A 23065-nucleotide genomic window follows, 5' to 3' on the forward strand; every position below is an offset into this window, starting at 1 on the left:
GGTTCTCTGATATTCAAATGTTGAACCATTAATAAGCTTACTCAAAACATCTGGGAAATTTCCATCCACTTGAACCACTAGCAGTAACTCTACATAAAAGCAATTGATACAGTTACCCTGCCATCAAAGTATGTGAAATACTAAATTTAAACGTGTAACTGCCAACTCCGTCTTTCTATTATCTTCAAATTTCACACCAAGAACCTAGGGATCCATAAATTCTTAATCCAGATATTCGTTGTTCTTTATTCCAACCAGAAAAAAGAACCACTTTGTATTACAATGTAATAAATATCCAACTTTATCCAAAAAAGAAAAAAAAGAAAAAAAGAAGTAATAAATATCCAAATTTTGTATAAATTTGCAACAAGATTGGACCATTGGAAGAGTAAAGTCAGCCAGCCAGCCAGCCCCTCAAAAGTCTCGCCAAATGATCTGTTTGGTTTCCCATAAACACAATGCTAAATGATTAAAGTACAATGTTTATAAATAGTTTACACATCATCTTTACCCCTACTAAAATTCTGTTCCACAGCTCTAATTTATCTCAGTAACAGGTTAAAGTGAAGGCAGTCTCAGACTCAGTAATGCACCCAAATTTAAATCTCCGACATTCAAGATACTGTGGCCACCAAAGTATCAATAACCAAAAGAATATTGATTGGACGCAAATTAAGAAAGCAAAATGTTAAACCATAGATTATATATATTTGCTACGAAAACCATAAATTATAAATTATATTTATGCAAGCACAATGAATGATCATCGTTTGGATGGGGATTTTCTTGGCATGAGCTCACTAGCACCTAAGACCCCTATTTAGTACAACTTCCTTGCCAACATGCAGAATATGATCCAACAATATAGAAGGACAATAGGATTCCAAAATTAGGCAATACTTCCATAGTCCTTTCTTCCACGGGATGCTGGTGGAATGCTCGACACAGGATGATTGGCCCGACGCCCTACAATAGTGTAAGAATAAGTTAAAATGACGTCAGCTCCCAAAAGAAAAACCATTTAAACCTTCAAACTCTCAAACTGTAATGGTACTCGGCGAGAATATCCTTTACTTTTTAAGTTGAAGTTGAAGATAAGTGGGTTGAAGCATTTGGGAGTGTCACATTTAACATATATATATATATATATTTAGATATATATTTTGAAGTATATTCCTAACAAGAAGCAGAGTAGACAAAATTCAGAAAGTCAGAATTGCCAGGCAATATGTACATACCCCATGACATGCCATTGCTGAATGAGCTATTTCCTGGAGAATGAGGGCCTCCAGAGTTAAAGCTTGAGGGAGGAGGCTGGACCTTCATATGATTCCAATCATTCCTAAGTGAAATAGGTCTCCCATGGTTGAAACGCTGAGGTTGCTGTCCCAAACGGCTTGGAGAACTTTGTGAAATATGAGGCATGAGATGAGAAGGTTTTGACACCATACGCGGATATCCAGCGTGCGTTTCATTAGCAGGAGGGCCTCCCACCTCCATTCGTGAAAATGACTGTAGCGGTCCAATTTGTCTTGAAACAAATCACATCGTAAACCATAATCAAAATTCTAAACGATGATGAAGAAACCTTCCCCTCTCAAAACAAGAACCTACACGTGCACAAAACTTCATCCTTTCCCAAAGCCAGAAAAGGAGCAAAGATAATCCCAAAAAGCAAGGTAAAAACACAACATTTTTAAAATTCTTACCTGAACAAGTGTATACATATAAGAAAATTTTCTAAAGTACAGACAAAACATGCAATAAAGTTTTTCCTTCTTTTACATTGATGAAAAGAAAATTGTTTTGAATCGCAGAGCAAGTCAGTCATAGTGTATGTATATCAAATCAAATATAAACCCATAGGCAGTAAGAAATTAAGTCCCCTAGTTAAACAACACAGCCTACCTTTGGAAGTTCATATTTGAGTTTGTACTGGACCAGTGATTCAATCTTCCAGATCCATCCAATGGTTCTGCAGAACCAAGACCCATAGCTTTGCTGAGCTCTGTTGTTATACAGCTTACATCCGAAGCATCCTCTTGCAAAAGAAGTTCATCGCTGTAACAAAAAAGTAAAATATACATACATATATATATATATCAATTATAAAATTAAAAAAAGCAGAAGGTTGACTTGTCAAAAGTCTAACAAATGCAAGGTATTAAGCGCCAAGTGAGGAACCCCTATCACATTTACTGTTAACACACTCTCACATGCATGCCAATAACTGTATAAGTATTTATTAATCAACAATTAAATGATTTAATATCAAATGTGCATCTATATGGATATCTACAGTTTCTAGTTGCCGGTTGTGATGCAACCAAACTGTCCAAGAAGAAACACATCAATACCCAATACTGCAAGAAATACCAACGCTTGGAGGCCAAGTAAAAGATGTTTACATGCCATGATGAATTGGAATGGATAGGTGGCTGCTGTACCAGGTAACAAGCACCAGCATGCAAAAGGTCTTTAACAAGGATGCAGCAAGCTATATGGAGCTAGCATCTTGGCTGCTGCTTAATGTCCTGAGTTAACAAAAGGGATTGACGCTAAGGACAAATAAATTATCTGGGTGGTTAGGATTAGAACCAACAAAATTGGTTGCTTCTAATTCTATGGACATTATGAATTCCCTGCCTGATTTTTCAAATTTATTTGCATCATGCATTAGCGAATGAACAGCATGCTGCAAAATGCACAAAAAAGTTTTATCTTTGGGTTGCAATTAACATAGTCATCTAACCTGTAATTAGGATCCCAATCTCCTGGATCAGGCAATGACAGTATACCCTCATGCTTGTCATGTGACATCCCCGTTATTTGTGAATACTGTATATTAGAACCAAGAGAAGAGGAGCCTGGCATGTTCTGAATGGCAGAGTAACCAGCAGGAATACTACTACCTCCTCTTTGCTGCTTCCAGGTAGCAGCATTAGAGCTTGAATGCTGATGTGATGGAAAACTACTAAGTAGCTGAGAGTTCCCTTCTACTTGACTGGAGTTGGTGCCATCCGTAGGTTGCCCTATCCAATGTGAGAACGGATTCTCTTGAGATTGAGCGCCTCCAGGATATCCCCAATTTTTTCTTCTATTTAACTGGCTAACTGCTGCCATCTTGCTTAAAGGTGATCCATGACAATTGCCTCTGGCTGGAGAAGTTGGACCATATTGCCCTGGAGAACCAGTAGAAACTTGACTATAGGAGCTTGGTGGAGTATATTGTGAAGGGCTAGCACCAAGGGGCAATGGAGCAAAATTTCCCGCCGAGGGGCTTACACCAAGTCCATTGCCATGTGAATATTGAATAATTCTCCGTCTTGCATCAGGACTACTTCCAAGCATTGACACATTGCCTGGTGCATGCATGTTCATGCCAGAGGGTCCAACAGGTGAATAATATGCAAACATATTACTTGTATCTCCATAACTTCCATAGCTGCTTCCTAGCCCAGTACTATCATTATAGCTACCATAGCTTCCTACACTGCCATAACTATTAGCATGTGAGTATGGCACTACCTGAAAATGCGGGCTATTATGCACAGCAACCCTGTTCCTGCCTGGAATCTGCAAAGATGCAGTTTCATTAAGCAAGGAAACTGTGATTTAAGTTATAGCAGGCTGCAAACAACAATTTAAAAGTGTACAACCTCAATTATATAATCGCATATGTAAAAAGGAAGCAAGCTCACATTAGGGGAGAGACCAGCAGCAAACCAATGTCCTCCACCAGGATGATGGTCCACTCTCATATTTTGAGCAACAGGCTAAGGAAGAAGAAATACAGAGGAAATAAAAGAGATGAAAAGTGCATAACAGGTCAGTACAGCTTTCTTTAAAATTTTCCAAAAAAATTATATGGATTTGTTTTTGTTATGAAGCATAAACAACATTAACATTAAATTTAATTTGGCGAAACACACTGACAACACCTGGCTTTTGTCAAAATTACAGTATCTCTCCTCAACTGAAAATATTTTCAGTGACCTCCCTTTTGACAGTTACATATGAGTTAAACGCTGACTAGCTGGAAGGGAGGTAAGTGTAATAATCTTTCAATTTCGATTGATGTATTTATTTTTCACATAGGGGTAGTTTTTGTAATTTTAACAAAAACCAGAGCTGGTCAATGTATTTTGCCCAATTTTATTTTTAAAGAGATTAGTGATGCGTGTGAAGGACCTAGCATTATAGAGGCAGCACAACTCAAGCACTAGAAATTAATAGTAACACATTAGAGCAATTACCATGCTCTGAGCCCATTCTGTGTCTGCCACACTTAGTAATTCAAAAGGTTGTTGGTATTAAGGATCTACGAATTCTTTGCGCATTGAAAACAACAAGTAATACTACTGAATCATAATGCTATATCACAGGTAAAGCTTGTAATGCTTCCCCCTTGATTATATATTGTGTCAACCTCATGCCATAAATGCACAAATAGTACTTTACCATTTACCCTGTCAAAGAAAATCCTTCTAACCGTCCTATGCTAATTAGGCATGTCATCATTTCCGGAGCATGTCTTCTAATAAATAATGGACTCCTAGATTATAGACAATCTAGTCTTGGAAAAATCAAGCGAGCATTGGTGGATGAACTAGACTAGTGCAATATGGTTATAACTTAACAAATCAATCTAGATAGGCATATATTCACAAAAAATAAAAAAATAAAAAAATCTAGATAGACATATGTAGTTGTTAAAATGTGTATTGTACCATGTATCATTTTGTCTGCAAAGTGTATGGTCATCATAAAGTATTATGTACTGTAAGACATGCTGCTTTTATGATATGCCCATAATTTATTAGATATTAAATATATAAAGCATGTTTTTAGTGTTCTTGCAATGATTTTTATCCTAAAGATTCCACTTTTAATCTGCTAGTTTTTTTTCTTCTACTTTTCATAGAGATTCCATATGGGATCATTAACTTTCTCTTCTGTATTTATTAACAACATAAAGAGGAGGGAAAAATAAGTTAGAGGGAAAAAGCATCACTGGAATTTGGAAAGCCCTTTAACAGGAGAAGTTGAGAGGAATACAAAGCTATTAAAACTAATACGACATACAGTATTCTAACTACAATAGACTCCTATCACAACAGAAATAGAAAAATAGTTATACATTAATGATAAAGCATAGGACAAATATGCTGATAAAATTTGTTCCCAGAAGAATTTTAAGGCTGAGAAATCATATTTGAACACGCTGGAAAACAGAGGAGAAGAAGACTTCTGAACGGAAAACAGAGGAGAAGACTTTTGAAGAAATAAATACAATCAAGAGAAGAAGAGAAGATTTGGGGATAAAGCTTCATTTCTAGGAAGCTGTTATCGATTTTCTTTCTTCTTAGCGAAGCAGAATCCTCATTCTTTCTTTGATTTTTTTTTTTTTTTCATTTTTTTGGTGGAAAACGTGTTGCTGTCTAGGTTTATCAGAAGTATTGATCGATATGTTTTGGGGGTATTGTCTGATATAGAGAAATTTTTGACATACCCCAGGGTACGTATTGATATGTATCTGTATTGTATGATACAAACAACCATGGTGCAAATAAAAAAAAAAAAAAAAAATAGAGAGAGAGAAGGGGGGAGGGCAACTGCTCATAATTCATCATCCGCAAAGTCAAGATAAGCACAGGCGTATAGACAAGATTCCAACAGTTAAAAAGCAAAAATGTTTAAAAAAAGAGAAAAGAAAAGAAAAAAATAATTATTATCAAATCAACATGGTAATCTACAAAATAGTAAGCATGCCACATCAACTCCTTAACATAATAGTTGGAAGAGTTCACAACATTTGTAACATCAACTAAGAATAGGGTTTTTTGCTGAAAACTAAGAATAGAGTTTATGATAAATTTAAACAGTTTAATACATGTAGCCACTTACCACATGAGGGGTCTCTGGGGGAGGGATATATGGGCATGTAAAAGGTTCTCCTGTTACAAAAGGATGTTTTGAAGCCTGCAAGTACATGGGTTCACCTCTAACAATCCATAGTCATGAAATTATTTTGCATTAACCTAAAGATGAGGATAAATGAATAACCTGAAAAGGCGACCACCGTTTTGCAGGATCAAACTCAACAAGGCCCCTCAAAAAATCAATCAAAGCTAGGCGTATTTGACTTTCTGCCAAATATTTGATACAATATAAATAAATTGTTAGAAGAAAGTAACCATAAGCAACCTTACCAGTCTATTTTGCTTTGAATATTAGAATATATAAATGCCAACCTCTAATGATATCTTCCTTAGGCAAGTTCTTTCTATATGGATAGTTGTTAACAATTGCTTCAAGGTTCATATGATTGAAATACTCTTTCCCAAGTGAAGGTTTTTTCAACTCTCTCTGAAAAGAAACCAGCGAACAAAGGAACAATCATTTATAGTAAATTTGATAAAAAAAATAAGGATTAAAGTTGGCAAATTCTTAAAATTTTGGGAAAAAAAAAGACTACATACATATGCCAAACAACTTTAGATGGGGCATTCATCCATTTTATCTTTAATTAATTATCAATTTTCCTTTAGTGAGAAGGACCAACATCAATACTTACAGCTTCATATTCTTCTTCTGTTAATGCTTGATATGCACTTTTGCTACCTGCAGAAACTTCTCTATTCTCTACATCGTGGATGCTCGCTATGCACTTAAAAAACTTGCTTGTGTTTTTTGCCTCCTTAAGTACATAATCAGGGGGTTGTCCTCTACACAAGCAACAAGTGAAATATAAAGGAATTAAAATGTGATGAGAACCAAAAGTAACATTTTTATATCCATAAAGAACTAAAGTTAATTTCTTCAGAAAGGACAAAATGAAAACTTTGGAGTGGACTTCTAGTAGGTCATAATGATAAGAAAAATGAAGAACAAAGAATAGGTACTAATATTCCTATGCAAATGAGGAAAAAATAAGATTTGGTTTCACCTGTTATTAACTGTATAAATGAGGAAATCAATTAGTTGGTCTCTTAATGCAACAAAAATGTGATGTAATAACTGGGCTAGGATTGAGAACAATACGAATTTTACATGTTATAGTGTGAATGAGTTATGATATATACATTACTTGGTTGCATAGGTGAAGTAAAACAATAATTAAGGAAGTTTCAGTTAGTGAAGAGGCATACCCCAGTATTTCAATCATTCTCCTAAGAAGATCAAACTCTGAGGCTCCCGGGAATAATGGCAATCCCAAGAACAATTCAGCAACTATACATCCAAATGACCACATATCAATAGCTGTAGTATATCTGGAAAATGGGTGAAGGACAAACTAAAACCACATAAAATGAGGAAATAACATAAGTAAACTTTGTTCATAATCGAAACTCCTATATATCTAATAAAAAAAGAGAAATATCACAATCAGCATCTCTCAAGCATCTATTATGAACCACAACATCCGTAGTTGTTATAATATTTGGTCATTACCATCAAAGAAAATATGATTCAGCCACAGATCCAGTTCAATGAACCTAAGGCCAGATCAAATGTTCAATTGATGACTGAAGTAACCATAACGCTTGCTCTATAAACTTTTATGCATTTGTCATCATATTACTCGCAAGTTACCTCATAAAGAGTTCAAAAAGGGGGGAGGAGGAGGAGGAGGAAACTGGAATTAAAATATTTTCAACTTCCACAAAAGTGCAACCCAGAAAAAAGTAATACAAGAAGGAAAACCTGTAGAATGGATGAAACAAAATCAAAACAACTAACTATAAAGCTAGAAGATCATTTGAAAGGATACTGATACCCGAGAAGAACTTCAGGAGATCTGTAATAACGACTCTGCAGACCAAATGAAAATTATATATTTATGAAATTCTCCTATGCAAGATAAAAAATTAAACAGAAGCTTGGGGAAAAAGCACTATTACAAACCTGAATATAGGAGTAAACAGTGCGATCTTCCATGCATGCTGATCCAAAGTCAATAATTTTAATTTCTCCTCGCTTAACACTGTCATTTTCAAGATCCATATCAAATTTTAACATGAAAAGGGTGTGATAAAAAAATTCTACATGTTCATCATCATAAGTATCTCACCTTGTGCACAAAAGTATGTTTTCTGGCTTCAGATCACAATGTATTATCCCAGCGTCTTTTAACAGTGCCAATCCTCGTAGAATCTATATTAAAAAGGAATGAAGAGAGGATAGGAAACTAAATCAATATAAGAAAATTTATAGTGGGGCCATTTCTATTCCAAACCAGGAGGCATTATACCTGTTTTGAAAACAGTTGTACGATGCTCAGTGATAATCCTCTAAAATGATTTAACTTGATAAGCTCATACCTGAATGACTACAAAATGTCAACTCATGTGGTGCCAAAAAACAGATAAAAGCAATAGTTCTATATCCTTAATGATGAATATGGCACATCAGCAGTCATCAATTTCACATTTACTGAGATTTTACCAATTAGCTCCTATGACTTACAGATTTGTGTCAAGCAGTTCAAAGCAAATGCATAAATGGCGTTGATATACAAAGTAATCAAAAATGCGAACAATATGATGCTTATCCTCAGGATCATACTTCTTATTTAACTGCAAACAGGAAACATGAAGATCAGACTATTAGAAATTTCAGCACCAACATCAGTAAAAATGAAAAAATATGCAAAAGTAGCACACACTTACCATTGTCAAAATAGATACTTCAACCAATGCCTGTTGATAGTATGCAGGTTGATTTTTAATTATCTTCACAGCAACAAAACTGCTAGTTTCTGGAATCCAGCATTTTGCAACCTGCCCGAATGTGCCATGGCCAAGAACATCTTTGACAATGTATCTGCAAATAACAAATGGAAAAAACCTGATTATACTAAAAGTAGGCCACTATAAACGTACATCCCTAAACATCTAATGCATCTGCCATTATCATAAATACTCACGACTCCCTAATTCCATTGCTTTTTAAAACTGACTTAATGTCATGAGTCATGACAAATCTGTTTGACATGAATGGATAAAAAAAAATGTACATTTAAATTATCAAAGAATAGACTCTTCAAAAGGAAAGCAAGTCCAATTGGCATAAGGATGTGATGCAAGATGGAAACAACCTTTGAAAACTTATCAAAGGAGAGGAAAACCAGATTATAAAGCCCAAACTTTAATTTGGAAAGATATAGGAGAAGATAGGCTTATTTGGGGCCTTCAAGGATCCTAGCAGCCTTAGTCTAATTTTAGTTTCCTCATCTAATTCGAGTTATTTTATTATTTTAGTTTCCTTAAGCTTTTAGGAAGTTTTATTATTCAGTTTCCTTATTTAACTAGTTTCTTGACATCATTAAATGGCTTTATTATAAATAAAGGTCTCTTGATTAACAATAGAAATATATATATATATATATATTTTTTTTTGAGATTATTTTCTTTGGTTTTATGCGGTGCAAACCAAATCTAGGTATGATGCCTGGGGATTTTAGAAGTAATTCCTAAAAATTGTTTTAGTTTGATACTAGAGAAATACTTTTAATTTTCTATTTTCTTTTCTTCTCTACCTGTCCTACATCATATTTGGTAGCAGAGAAAGGTTTTCCAGCCCATCTGTGAACAGTGCCGCAGCGTGAACAGTGCTTGCGAACAGTACCCAGTAGAAAAAAAAATGTTTTTTTTGGCAAAAGGAGCCATGACTATAAGATCTGGAAGGAATTATAGGGACAAATTATCTGACAGTTAGTTTGAAGAATTAATGATACGTATGCAAGAACAAGTGGAAGCTTTTGATTTGTGGGTTAGCAATATTGAAGTGCACATATTTCAGTCTAGTGACTCTTCAACTAAAGGTAAACAAGATGAAGCTTTTGAAGTCATGAAAGGTCAAAATCAAGAAAAACAGCCAATAGCCCCAGCCCCTTACTATAACCCAGCAGACAACTAATTGGGTGAGAGACATGTTTCAATCGACACAAGAACGTCATCCCCTTCATATTCCGTATCCTGCTGCTTCTAAATGCTTTTGAGGACATCACAAAGAAGGCAAAGATTGAAGTACCAGATTTTGAAGGTAAGATAAATCCAATTGAATTTGCCAATTGGAATTCTTCCATTGAAGAATACTGTAATTGGTTTGATATGGATGATGATCGGAGAGTAAGATTTGCTAGAATGAAACTAGCATGTCTTGCTAAAATTCGGTGGATGGCTGTTGAAGGAGACATAAGGAGGATGGGACTACCATCCATCGGTACTTGCCAAGAGATGAGAGCTAAAATTCGGAAAAAAATACATGCCTACCAATTATTATGACAAGTTATGTGAGCAAGCAATTAATTTGAAGCAGAATAACATATCAGTTGCTGAATATATGTAAAAATTTGATGAATTTACATTAATTATTACATTAATAGTACGTCCTAAAACGATAATTGCCATAACAATAAGCTTACTAGGATAGGCCGATAAAAGTACACCAAAACTGGAATTGCAGGGTCGAAACTAACATAGACTCTGAAATAGAACTGAATGAACAAAAACAGAGAGAAAGATCCTACCAGAGAACAACAACCATGCCAAAGGTTTTAACAGGTTAGGAAACCAATTTCCTGCAACCTTAAGCTTATGGAATATGAACCCAACAAATTACACTAACCTCAAATGCAGCATCAGAACAAAGCATCTAGAGAAAAAGAAAAGAGGTAGTTATGGTTATCAAGAATCAGAACTCCATCAATCTTTAGATGCCGGTTCAAGAAAAGAACCAAAAAAGCAAGGGAAGTTACTTAAAAGAGATTGTCATTCCAGCCTTTGGCAGCATCAATGATTCTGGGTTTTGGAAAATCTTATCAGAAATTCAAACGCAGATCATAGACAAGCCAGAGGCTGAGAAGATGCTAACCATATAACTTAGAGAAGCCAATGATTGCATGCATGCAACCATATCTATCCCTTGGCCGGTGTTTCCTTTCAATGAAATTGACTTGACTTCAGTGCAAGTAACAAGAAATTTTCATTAAACTAGTTCAGTAACTACACTCAAGACTTCTCTGAAGAAAGACTACATTAAAACTTAAACAAGCTACAAAAGTTCTCCAGATACTTGACTTCATGTAAAAATGTTGCATGCCATTTGTAGCTTAAGCAAGTGAAGCGAAAACACATAAATAAAATTTGGAAAGAGGTTCTATAATTAGTGAGTGAACATAAATTGAAAGCAAATATCAAAGAAACAAAGCAAACCTCCGCTGTGTGTCTGAATTGACCAATACATAGTTCACATTAAGAATTAGATCTGAATTAACATTATCATAGCCATCATTGAGGACTCCAGTTGATGGGCTGGTCAAATATCTCTTTGGATTCAATTCCTCTGAATATTTAAATTGTGAATTGCATATTTGGTATGTTTCAACTATGTCCTTCGTCAGCCGTGCCACCAACTGCATAATTGGAAGTGATATGTCAGCAATTGGAACCTAATTTCGTTCCATATAATTACATATCCAGATCCAGTTATATCTAAAACAAAGATCAACTTTCTACTATATGAATCTAAAAGCAATGTTATATGAAAATTCAAATCTAAAAATGGAAGCCTATAAAGAGTTAAATACATGATATGATATAAGTAATTTAAGGCAGACATTTAATCACCAAGATCACCAATTTTGTCCTTAAGCAAATATATAAGTAATGCAAAATTCTGCAACTTTTAATGCAAAATTCTGCAATTTTTGGTAAACCTCAATGCCAAATTTCCAAGTGGATGCTAATTCTGTTCACATGTGTTATATGTTTCCTATATATAAATGATTGTGTTCACTTTCTACTAGAAGAAGACAAAGAAGAAAAGTACCTTTGCTACATACACAATTGGGTTCACTTCAGAAGAAGAAGAGGAAATATGTGTTTGGTAGATATATGCATGATTGGGATCCCTTCCTAGAAGAAGAATTTCCACTGGAAGTTGGGATTAGTGCAAGATTATAGCCGAATAAAGAAAAGATCAAGTAGATTCCGGCTATTTTAAAAATTTCAAAAGAAAGTTTAAAGTTCAGGAAGCTGGATTTCAAGAAAAAAATCATTTGGACTGTACTAAACTTATTTTTATTTTACAATCTCTGTACAACAACATTAAATTGGAAAAAATCCAAAAAAAATCAATCCAAAGGGGGGTGCACTTGATCAGTACCAAAGAAGAAGAAGAAGAAGAAGAGAACCTAAATATCAGTTAGTGAATAAAAGTTAAACAGAAAAGAAAAGAAATACCAAAAAAAAAAAAAAAAAAAAGGAAAGGAATACAAAAAGAATATTATTGTAGCCTAAGGAGATAGTCAAAAGTTCAACTGCAACTGTCCTGCCATATGCACCATATAATTGAACCAGTATAGCATTTGAAATGACGCCAGTGGCTCCTACAAAGCATTACTATTAGGACAAGTAAAATATATCATTATCATTTTCTTCACCGGATTCCTTTTTGCAAATAGCCCATAATATAAGGTCATAGGCTTTCATTAGGACAAAACAGCATATAACGAGGACAAAGTTCCAGTAGCTTATAATATATGGTGAGGAGTCTAATGAAATATCATGTAACAATACGATCCCTCTTTTTTTACTCTTTTTAATTTTTTTTTTTTTAATTTTTTTTTTTTTTTTTTGTTTTACTTTTATTTTGGTTCTTTGGATTCATTAGAGTTCCATTGAGCTGATGGGATAGACTGCCACAGATAGACAGGTCCAGTCCAATAAGCCCCCTATGGCGAAAGCTTTTTTTCTTTTTTTTTGGGGTTCTGCTTTCAATGAGTTTTGGCTGCAGTAAAAGAAGCTTATCTAAAGAATTAAGAAACCATTAAAAGTTCTTTTCAGCTCAAGTTTGATGTTTTTCTTAATAGTACTGCAACTATAGTCTTAAGTAGCACCAAACAGCAATTACAAGGGTATGGCATATGGAGCATCATCTACATCAAGAGAAAATAATAGGAAATTCATAACATCAATTTGGCATTTATTGCATGCACTTCACCGGTCTTAATGATATATAACTTGGGGACATTACATTAGAAAGTTTCTCACGCTGTCACTATCTTTGGATTTTGATATTCATAGTTTACGAATTATGAGAAGAAGGCAAAAGATAACTGCTCAAAATGTTTTCTCTACTATATAGAATGCGCATTATCTTCATCATAGTATAATTGAATACTCATAAAACTATCATAAACAACTTGCATTACTACGCTATATAATAAGACTCACTACACGGCCATACCCACTAGAAACGGTGAACCCCATAATTTATTTATTTATTATTATTATTTTTTTCAATTGCTAGACTCAATCAATAAATCAAAATCAATCAGTAAATAAAATATGAAGGAAACAACGAGATGAAAGTACTTACAGGTCTTCTGACGACAACCCGCAGTGTGTGGGATTTGTTGGAAGCTTCAGCCAGCCGCGAATAGGGACTAAACACGAGCTGTCTCGGACACCAAAGAGAGGTTTTTGGTTGTGGTTGTGGCTGGTCAGTTCCATTACTAGGGCTAAGCTCATCCATGACCAATACCCCTAAAATTCGACCTTGCCCGATGCCTCCATTGATGCTATCACTACGAACAAAAACATTGACGACGACTACTAGAACAACAGATAGATTAACACAATCACTAGGAATTGGAATGGGCGGTCAATCAGCGGGAGGATGGTTCCACCACTTGGGATTCAGAGAAGCCACCGACTGATTCCAATCCCATCCTTCATTCACAGCAACAATCCCTTTTTTACCACAATTTCACAATTTCACATTCCATCAACATCGATCAGAAATCAATCGCCCAATCTATATCAGATATTTGATGAGTCTGTCTCTATTATAATTATTATTCTGAGAAACAGTAATCAAACGGATGGATTGAGGTAGTGAAGATCAGCCGACGAACAGGATTTTCAAACACAAGAATCTACCTGACACATATTTAGATGCATATATATATATATATATATATTTATATAGTCTAGATACCTAATATTAAGTATTTGTGTTTACAAATAATAACAATAATATTTACCCAAAAAAAAATAATAATCTTAAATAGAGGTGGAGGTGGACTGGTATGGATTAAAGAGATAAAAGAGAAAGACAGAGAGAAACAGAAGTGACAAGCAAATTGTGTGAAATTGTTGAATGTAAATTTCTTTTTTTTTTTTTTTTTTTTTTCTTTTTGTTGAACTTAAATCGTATACAAGAGGAGAGAAATCGTGTTTGGGAGGGGCACCCACCGTCTTCTCCTTACCTCCAATTCTAACTGGACTCTTTTGTCTTTCTTTCTTTGTTTGCATGAATCAACGCTCGCTGAACCTGTACCAGTACTGTAGTTTAGGAATGGGCAAGAGTTCCAAGCATGGGCCGCTTATTAACTTGTCGGTTTGTCTGTATACATTGTACGAAACTCTTTATACACTCACTAGCTAATTTTCACCCTGGGATTAATTGCGTTATAGTATTTCTAGTTTAGCCGCGTTAAATATTAACCCTCAAATTTTTTTACCCAAAAAAAAAAAAAAAAAAAATCCTCAAATTTAAAACTTTTCACATTGAATTCTCAATTTATAATTTATTTTACACTAATTTAATATCCAATTTGGTTTTTAAATTGACTACACCATTAGTTGACCTTCAAAAAAAAAAAAAAAAAGAAAACTCAATTGAGGCATAAAATCTAAAAGAATTTTCTCGGTTCAAGTTTGTGTGGCTTTTTTTTTTTTTTTTTCACTTCTTGCTTCAATATTCGTTCACTTCTCTCTAGTTGAAATTTTGTTCGTACAATAGAGAAAAATAAGTTGGGTAATTTCTAAAAAAATTTTATGGTTTGTCTTTTCTTTTTTTTTTTTTGGGTTTTTTTATAAAAAAAAATGTGTTACATGCAATGCACATGACTAATAATGTTAATTTATGTTGGTTGATTTGAAAATCAATTTTAGTATTGGATTAATTTGAAACAAATTGTAAATGGAAGGCTTAATGTGGAATGTTTTGAATTTACACCCGACCACTTTCTCTCCACCACTATTATCCCATATCCCTCATTTATTTTCTGCACTCCATTGCTATTGTTCCTTATCCCCTATTTACTCTGAAAGATTGAGGGCAAGATATATCTAAAGAGAACAATATTTTGTGGTTGTTGGAAATTTGATTTTCGAAGAGAAATACTCGACTTTTGTTTTGAATAAGCTATTGGAAAAATTTTTCCAGCTAGGCCAGTATGGTGTTTCTCTTGTTTTCAAAAGGGAAAACTAAGGTATTTTTCAAAACTCAATTCCAATTATTCACTGAAATGTTTGTACATATATATAGCTTATAAAAGTGGTGTGAAAGCACAACATAGCCGATCCTATGCATTAATATTTTTCAAGTTCTTCATGGTAAAGTAGGCACATATATAAAGGCAACTTCATCATATGCTTCATAAGATGTTGACAAGTGTTGATGCCTTATTGAGTATTTCATGTTGAAGTACTCCTCATGCATGATGCTATATGTCTTCACATGTATTGGAAGAGAGATAGGCCGAATGGTTAAGCTTTATGTCAACAAGTAGCTGTCCGAGTCATCATCCTTGTCACCAAGGTGCTTCCATGTTATCAAGGTACTTAAGTTTCTTTAACCTTAATTTAGCTAATACACATTAATTAAAACATTTTAGTGTCTTTGTGCACCAACTTAACTAGTTTAGATTATTCAAAATTTGGCTAGAACAAAATACAAACAAAATATAAAAAACAAGGTTAGATAACAACCCCTCGGCCAAGTCACCTTGTTATCGGGTTTGTTTATGTTCATCGCTAACAATGCCATGATTCTCTAACATTCATCTTTGGCAATATTAGGGATGATATGTAGCAGATTCCTAAGCTTTTGAAGTCTTCCTTTTTGCAATGGTTTTGTGAGAATGTCAGCCAATTGATCTTGAGTGAAGCAATGCACCAAGTTTGTTTCTTTTTGCCTCTTGGATGCTATGGTACTTCACATGAATGTGTTTTATTCTTTTATGTTGTACTGGATTTTTAGTAATGATAATGGCTGAAGTATTGTCACAATAGATGGTGGTTGCATCTGTTTGTTTACAACTTAAGTCATCAAGCAATTTTCTTAGTCAAATTACTTGATTTGATGCTGTTGCCGCTGAAATGTATTCGGCTTCTACTGTTGATTGAGCTATGGTTCTTGTTTATGTGAACTCCAAGAAAATTGACCTGAATTAAACATGAATAAGTAGCTAGAGGTACTTTTCATGTCTTCTAGGGTGCCTGCCCAATCACTATCTCAATAGCCAACTAGCTCAAATATTTTGCCATGCTTGTATAAGATTATATAGTTGGTTGTGCCTTTTACATACCTTAGAATTCTCTTTGTAGCTTGGTAATAGTTCTGAGATGAAGCACTAATGGACCTTGATAATACACTTACAGCACACATGATATCAGGTCTTGATGCACATAAATAAAGCAAGCTTCCTATCAAACTTCTATAAATTGAGCTGTTTACTTTTTCACATCCATCATTGATTTCAAACTTGGCATTTTGAATAATTGGTGTTTCAAAAAACTTGACATTTTCTAGTTGAAACTTATCAAGCAAATTTAAAGCATATCTTTCTTAGAAATATACCTTTATTTGTTTGCTTGATCTCTAAACCTAGGAAGTAATTCATTAAGCCAAGATTGAACATCTCGAAGGTTTGCTTCACTTTGTCTTTGAACTTTTAGATGGCTTCGGTATTGCAACTTGTTATGAGCAAATCATCAACATAAAGAGAGATTATTATTTTACGTTCATGTGAGTAGGCTTTGATGTAGAGGGTAGGCTCATTGTCACTCTTTGAAAAACCTTCATGTGTAAGAAAATCATCAATTCTTACATACCAAGCTCTTAGAGCTTGTTTGAGTCCGTACAAAGCTTTATGAAGCTTGTACACTTTCTCCTCCTCTCCTTCTTTGATAAAGCCTTTAAGTTGCTTAACGTAGACTTGTTCTTGTAATATACGATTTAAAAAGGTTGATTTCACATCTAAATGGTATATTCTCCAATAATTATTGGCTGCATATGCTAGAAGTAGCTGAACAGTTTCATGTCTTACCACCGGTGCAAAGGCCTCCATATAGTCTACTCCATGTTGTTGGATATATTCTTTCATAACCAATCTTGCTTTGTGTTTGTTTTAAGGTGCCATCAGGGTTAAGTTGGATTTAAAAACCCATTTAACACCTATAATATGCCCATCACTTGGTCTCAGCACCAAACTCCATGTTTTGTTCTTTTCTACATGTAGATCTCCTCCTTCATTTCAGCTTGCCATTCCTTGTGTTGTGCAACTTCGTTGTATGTTATTGGATCAGGTGTTGCCATGCTTGCTCTTTCATAAAGTTCAGCAATTGTTTTTGTACCTCTTTTTCCAACATAGTTTTCATTGGCCAGATGATCATCTTCATCGTGTTTGACAACATCAAGATGACTTTGATTTGTGGATGGAATTCTTGATTGAATATAAGTGTTTGCTTTTACTTTATGCTCTTTCCAATTCCCATATGAGTTCCCATATGACATCACACCATGGTCGATCCTATGCACCAATATTTTTTAAGTTCTTCATGGTGAAGTAAGCACATGTTTAAAGGCAACTTCATCACATGCTTCATAAGATGTTGACAAGTGTTACTGCCTTATTGAGTACTTCATGTTGAAGTAATCCTCATGCATGATGTCATATGTCTTCACATGTATTGGAGGAGAGGTAGGCCGAATGGTTAAGCTCCATGTCAATAAGTAGTTGTCCAAGTCATCATCCTTGTCACCAAGGTGCTTCCATGTTATCAAGGTGCTTAAGTTTCCTTAACCCTAATTTAGCTAATACACATTAATTAAAACATTTTGGTGTCTTTGTGCACCAACTTAACTAGCCTAGATTACACAAAATTTGGCTAGAGCAAAATACAAAAAACAAGGTTAGATAGCAACCCCTTGGGGCAAGTCACCTTGTTCTCAGGTTTACTTATGTTCATGGCTAACAATGCCATGATTCTTTAACATACCAATCCTATACCCTATTCTCCATTAACCCACTGCACTCCATCTGATATGAACCATTAAAGAGTGATTATTTTACATTTGAATCATCATTTTCCACACTTGGGCAATGTGGGATTAGATACTAGTTAGCTTTCCCAGTAAGTTATCCTCCATTGCCCACACTTATTCTGGCAACTTCAAGTCAAATCTCTAGTGTTCAGCATAATCCACCTTTAGTGTATTGTTCATTGATCTTACCCCTTCTTACTTCTCATCCTTTAAGGCTCACAAGCCTTACAATATATCCCTTGGTGCCTAACATCTTTGTTGCCACATTGTAGGTTGACTACATACCAGCTCTAATGCTCCGCTACTATCTCTCTACCATTATTGCCCTCTATTTAACCGTTGTACTCTAGATTTATTAAAAGGTTATCTATTTTAGAATTGCTCTTATTGGAGCACATTTAAGTCTAAGGTTTTTATGAACCTTGAAGCCAATCGCCTTGAAAAGGCCTTTTGCTGTTAACAGAATGATTATTTTACATTTGAACCATCATCGTCTTACACCTTGGTAATGTGGGATTGAATACCAATTATATTTTACATTTGAACCATCATCGTTTTACACCTTGGTAATGTGGGATTGAATATCAGTTATATTTTACATTTGAACCATTATCGTTTTACACCTTGGTAATGTGGGATTGAATACAAGTTAACCTTGCTAGTAAGATAGTCTGCCAGTTCCACAAACTCACTCGCATTTATCTTGGCAGCCTCACACCAAACTACGATTAGTCATCACAATCCACCTCAATTTATTGTTCACTACTCTTGTAAAATTATGAGAAATTATTTCAAAGTGGTGAAAACTCGAGATACTATTCACTTGTTTTCTATGAGTCAAAGACCTTACTTTTGTGACCATTCAACTTTTACAAGCCTTTATGTGACAACCCAGACTACCCGCATGAGATATTGTCCTCTTTGGGCTTGGAAAATCCTCTTACAACCCAACATTCAAGGTTTTAAAAGGCCTCTCAGTAGTTAGGGAAAATCCTCTTCCAACCCCTACACTTGCCAGTCCCACTGGCCTGGGTCTCCCAGGCCCAACCGAGATATTGTCCGCTTTGGAAGCTAGGTGTTGAACCCAATCCTATCCCTCATGGTTTTGCTTCCTCATAGGAAGACCTATTAAGGGAAATGTATCCACATCCACTTATATGGAGTGTTTTGTTCCCCTTTCCAATCGATGTGGGACTTCACAATCCTCCCCCCTTAGGGCCCAGCATCCTCACTAGCATATCGATCCTGGTCCGGCTTTGATACCATCTGTGATAGCCTAGACCACCCACATGAGATATTGTCCGCTTTGGGCCCAGCCCACACGTTTTTGTCAAAACGCATATCAAGGGAAAAGTATCCAGACTCTCTTATAAGACATGCTTTGGTTCATCTTTCCAACTGATGTGGGACTTCACAATCCACCCCCCTTGGAGCCCAGCGTCCTCGCTGATACACCGATCCGGGTACTGGCTCTGATACCATCTGTGACAGGCCAGACCACCCGCATGAGATATTGTCCTCTTTGGGCCTGGAGAATCCTCTTACAACCCAGCCCTCAAGGTTTTAAAAGGCCTCTCAATGGTTAGGGGAATCTTTTTCCAACCCCTACACCTGCCAGTCCCACTGGCCTGGGCCTCCCAGGCCCAACCGAGATATTGTCATTTTTGGAAGCTAGGTGGTAAGCCAAATCCTACCCCTCATGGTTTTGCTTCCTCACAGGAAGGCCTCTCAAGAGAAAGGTATCCACATCCACTTATATGGAGTGTTTCGTTCCCTTTTCCAATCGATATGAGAATAAAAGGGTAAAAGCTTGTTTGATTCTGATTTCTAGTACGAATACGAACCATGAAAGTGTGGCCTATTGATCATTTAGACCTTCGAAATTTGAAGCTAGAGGTGTCAGAAAAGTTACCATAGGGATAACTGGCTTGTGGTAGCCAAGCATTCATAGCGACGTTGCTTTTTTATCCTTCGATGGTCGGCTCTTCCTATCATTGTGAAGCAGAATTCACCAAGTGTTGGATTGTTCACCCATTAATAGGGAACGTGAGCTGGGGTTAGATCGTCGTGAGACAGGTTAGTTTTACCCTACTGATGATAGTGTCGCAATAGTAATTCAACTTAGTACGAGAGGAACCGTTGATTCGTACAATTAGCCATCGTGCTTGGTTGAAAAGCTAGTGGCGCGAAGCCACCGTGCGCTATATTATGACTGAACGCCTCTAAGTCAGAATCCGGGCTAGAAACGATGCATGAGCCGGCCGCCCTTTTGTCGACCCGCAGTAAGGGCCTCGGCCCTCAAAGGCACGTGTCGTTGGCTAAGTTCGTGTGGTGGACGTACCATGCGGGCCGCCTTGAAGTTCAATTCCTACCGAGCGATGGATAGAATCCTTTGTAGACGACTTAAATACGCGACGGGGTATTGTAAGTGGCAAAGTGGCCTTGCTACCATGATCCATTGAGATTCAGCCCTGCGTCGCTTCGTATATTGTGAAGTCCCACATCGATTGGAAAGGGGAATGAAACACTCCATATAAGTGAATATGGATACCTTTCTTTTGATAGGCCTTCCTGTGAGAAAGCAAAACCATGAGGGGTAGGATTAGGCCCACCACCTAGCTTCCAAAATTGACAATATCTTGGGCCTGGGAGGCCCAGGCCAGTGGGATTGGCAGGTGTAGGGGTTGGAAAAGGATTCCCCTAACCACTGAAAGGCCTTTTAAAACCTTGAAGGCTGGGTTGTAAGAGAATTCCCCAGGCCCAAAGAGGACAATATCTCATGCGGGTGGTCTGGGCTCTCACAGATGGTATCAGAGCCAGTACCCGGATCGGTGTGCCAGCGAGGATGTTGGGCCCCAGGGGGGGTGGATTGTGAAGTCCCACATCGGTTGGAAAGAGGAACCGAAGCATGTCTTATAAGAGGGTGCGGATACCTTTCCCTTGAGCCGCGTTTTGACAAAACCGTGCGGGCTAGGCCCAAAGTGGATAATATCTCATGCGGGTGGTCTGGACTAGCACACTTTATTTGTTCTTTATTGCCTTGCATTTTTTAAGGCTCATGAGTTTTACAATCCATACTTCTAGCCTGGTATAGGCTTGGATACCATCCGTAATGCCCTATCAGTCTCTTTCTATTGCTATTTTCCCCTATTTACCCACCGCACTCCATACAATATGGGGATTTATTTAGACTTTCTAAGAGATTACCCATAGTAGGATTGCTTCCATTGTAGTACACTTAACTGATGAGAATCCACTCGAACCCGCACAACTGACAACCCGCCAGGGTGCTGACCTGATATGGATGAAGACCGGACCAATCACTAAAGCCCAAGCCAAGAGATTTAAACACAACCTAGCTGCTTTTATATAGGGAGTAATTAATTCTCAAAAGGGATTAAAAATACCTAAAGATTCAAAACCTGTTTTAAGTATTCAAGTGGTGGAGGCTGATACGGAGTTGAATAGCTGTTTTCATGCAACTATGGACTCCGGAGAGAAAGAAATAGTTCCAACACTTCATGGATTCAATGCATATCTCTAAGAGGTCATGGAATCAAGTCAAGGCAGCTTTAAAGGCAATAAAAAAGGGCTTGTGCGCATGGGAGAGAAAGTTGACCAGTTTTGCTGTATTATTTGCTGGCTTTACTGTATTTTGATGAGTTGACATTTGGCATCCTACAAGGCATATGAAAGTTGATTTTGAGCTTAAATTGGTCAAAAGATTGGTCAAAGCTAGCTTAGTTATAAAGATAGTCAAATAGTTTCCTAATTTGATTTTGACTTTTTTTTTATTTTTATAAATTAATCTTTTATTTGGTTTCTATTTATTTATTTGCTGGAAAAATCAACTTAGGAAAGTAATTATTTTATTATTTTCATTGTAAATTAATTAATCAAAATTAGATTAGGAAAGGAGAGAGAAAATTCAGTCAAGCTTGATTCCTAATCTACATGGCCAGTTTTGTCCTAGGTTCCTACGGTTTATTGTTTTGTGACTTTAGCCTATTTAAGGCCTTATTTTTGAGGAAGAACACACCTTTAATAATATCAGAAAATTAATGGTGGGATAGAATTCTCTTGGTTCTCTTTGAACACCTAAAACACAATCAGAGATTGAGTGTTTTAGTTTTGACTTATCAATAGGACTTCGATAACCTATTGTAACATCTTCATTATACCAAAGTTTCTAATCACAGCTTGGTTAGGGGTTAAGGTTTTCCCATAACAACTTGAACTTAATTGAGATTCGGGCTAATATAATACGGGTTTAGGCGTGAGTCGACCTAGGAATGTTCTAAAGATTCAAAACTCAATTTTATCTGTTTTTTATAGAAACAAAAAGAAATAATCCATTAACATTTATGCGAAATGCACATATATTTCGAGAAGGTCCAATATATGCTTTACATCTTCTATGTGAAAATGTTTCGTTTTCATAAGGTCTTCTTCACTGTTATTCAAAGGATCACACTTACCACGAAAAAATATTTTGTTTTGGTCTGGTCCACAATCCCATATGAAATGGTAGACGGTATAAAACTAAAAACACTATTCCCCTAGAAACTATTGCAGGAAAGTGATAATCTAGAACTTAGATTTAGGGTTTAGGGTTTAGGGTTTAGGGTTTAGGGTTTAGGGTTTAGGGTTTTAGGGTTTAGGGTTTAGGGTTTAGGGTTTAGGGTTTAGGGTTTAGGGTTTAGGGTTTAGGGTTTAGGGTTTAGGGTTTAGGGTTTAGGGTTAAGGGTTTAGGGTTTAGGGTTTAGGGTTTAGGGTTTAGGGTTTAGGGTTTAGGGTTTAGGGTTTAGGGTTTAGGGTTTAGGGTTTTAGGGTTTAGGGTTTAGGGTTTAGGGTTTAGGGTTTAGGGTTTAGGGTTTAGGGTTTAGGGTTTAGGGTTTAGGGTTTAGGGTTTAGGGTTTAGGGTTTAGGGTTTAGGGTTTAG

At 36.1% G+C, this 23065-nt stretch overlaps 1 protein-coding gene across 4 annotated transcripts; it reads right to left on the minus strand.

Annotated features, from left to right (window-relative positions):
- Positions 1-672: 672 nt before the first annotated feature.
- LOC107414650 (dual specificity protein kinase YAK1 homolog) lies at positions 673-14275 on the minus strand. Of its 4 annotated transcripts, XM_048469623.2 has the most exons (18): positions 13387-14271; positions 11220-11419; positions 8673-8826; positions 8470-8579; positions 8255-8324; positions 8075-8157; positions 7909-7987; positions 7775-7815; positions 7152-7274; positions 6578-6728; positions 6255-6369; positions 6067-6149; positions 5908-5982; positions 3702-3776; positions 2753-3576; positions 1909-2061; positions 1239-1531; positions 673-966 (listed from the first exon to the last, which is right to left on the minus strand). In XM_048469623.2, exons 1-18 carry the CDS (start codon positions 13540-13542, stop codon positions 890-892), a joined length of 2862 nt encoding a protein of 953 aa, XP_048325580.2. In that variant the 5' UTR covers positions 13543-14271; the 3' UTR covers positions 673-889. The 4 variants fall into 4 exon arrangements, with proteins under 4 accessions (XP_048325580.2, XP_060675440.1, XP_060675441.1 ...); XM_060819457.1 differs by lacking the exons at positions 673-966; positions 1239-1531 and adding an exon at positions 1546-1633 and having other exon boundaries at positions 13387-14274; XM_060819458.1 differs by lacking the exons at positions 673-966; positions 1239-1531 and adding an exon at positions 1583-1610 and having other exon boundaries at positions 13387-14274.
- Positions 14276-23065: the final 8790 nt, after the last annotated feature.

The sequence above is a fragment of the Ziziphus jujuba genome, chromosome 8, assembly GCF_031755915.1.
Source record: "Ziziphus jujuba cultivar Dongzao chromosome 8, ASM3175591v1".
Lineage (NCBI taxonomy): Eukaryota > Viridiplantae > Streptophyta > Magnoliopsida > Rosales > Rhamnaceae > Ziziphus > Ziziphus jujuba.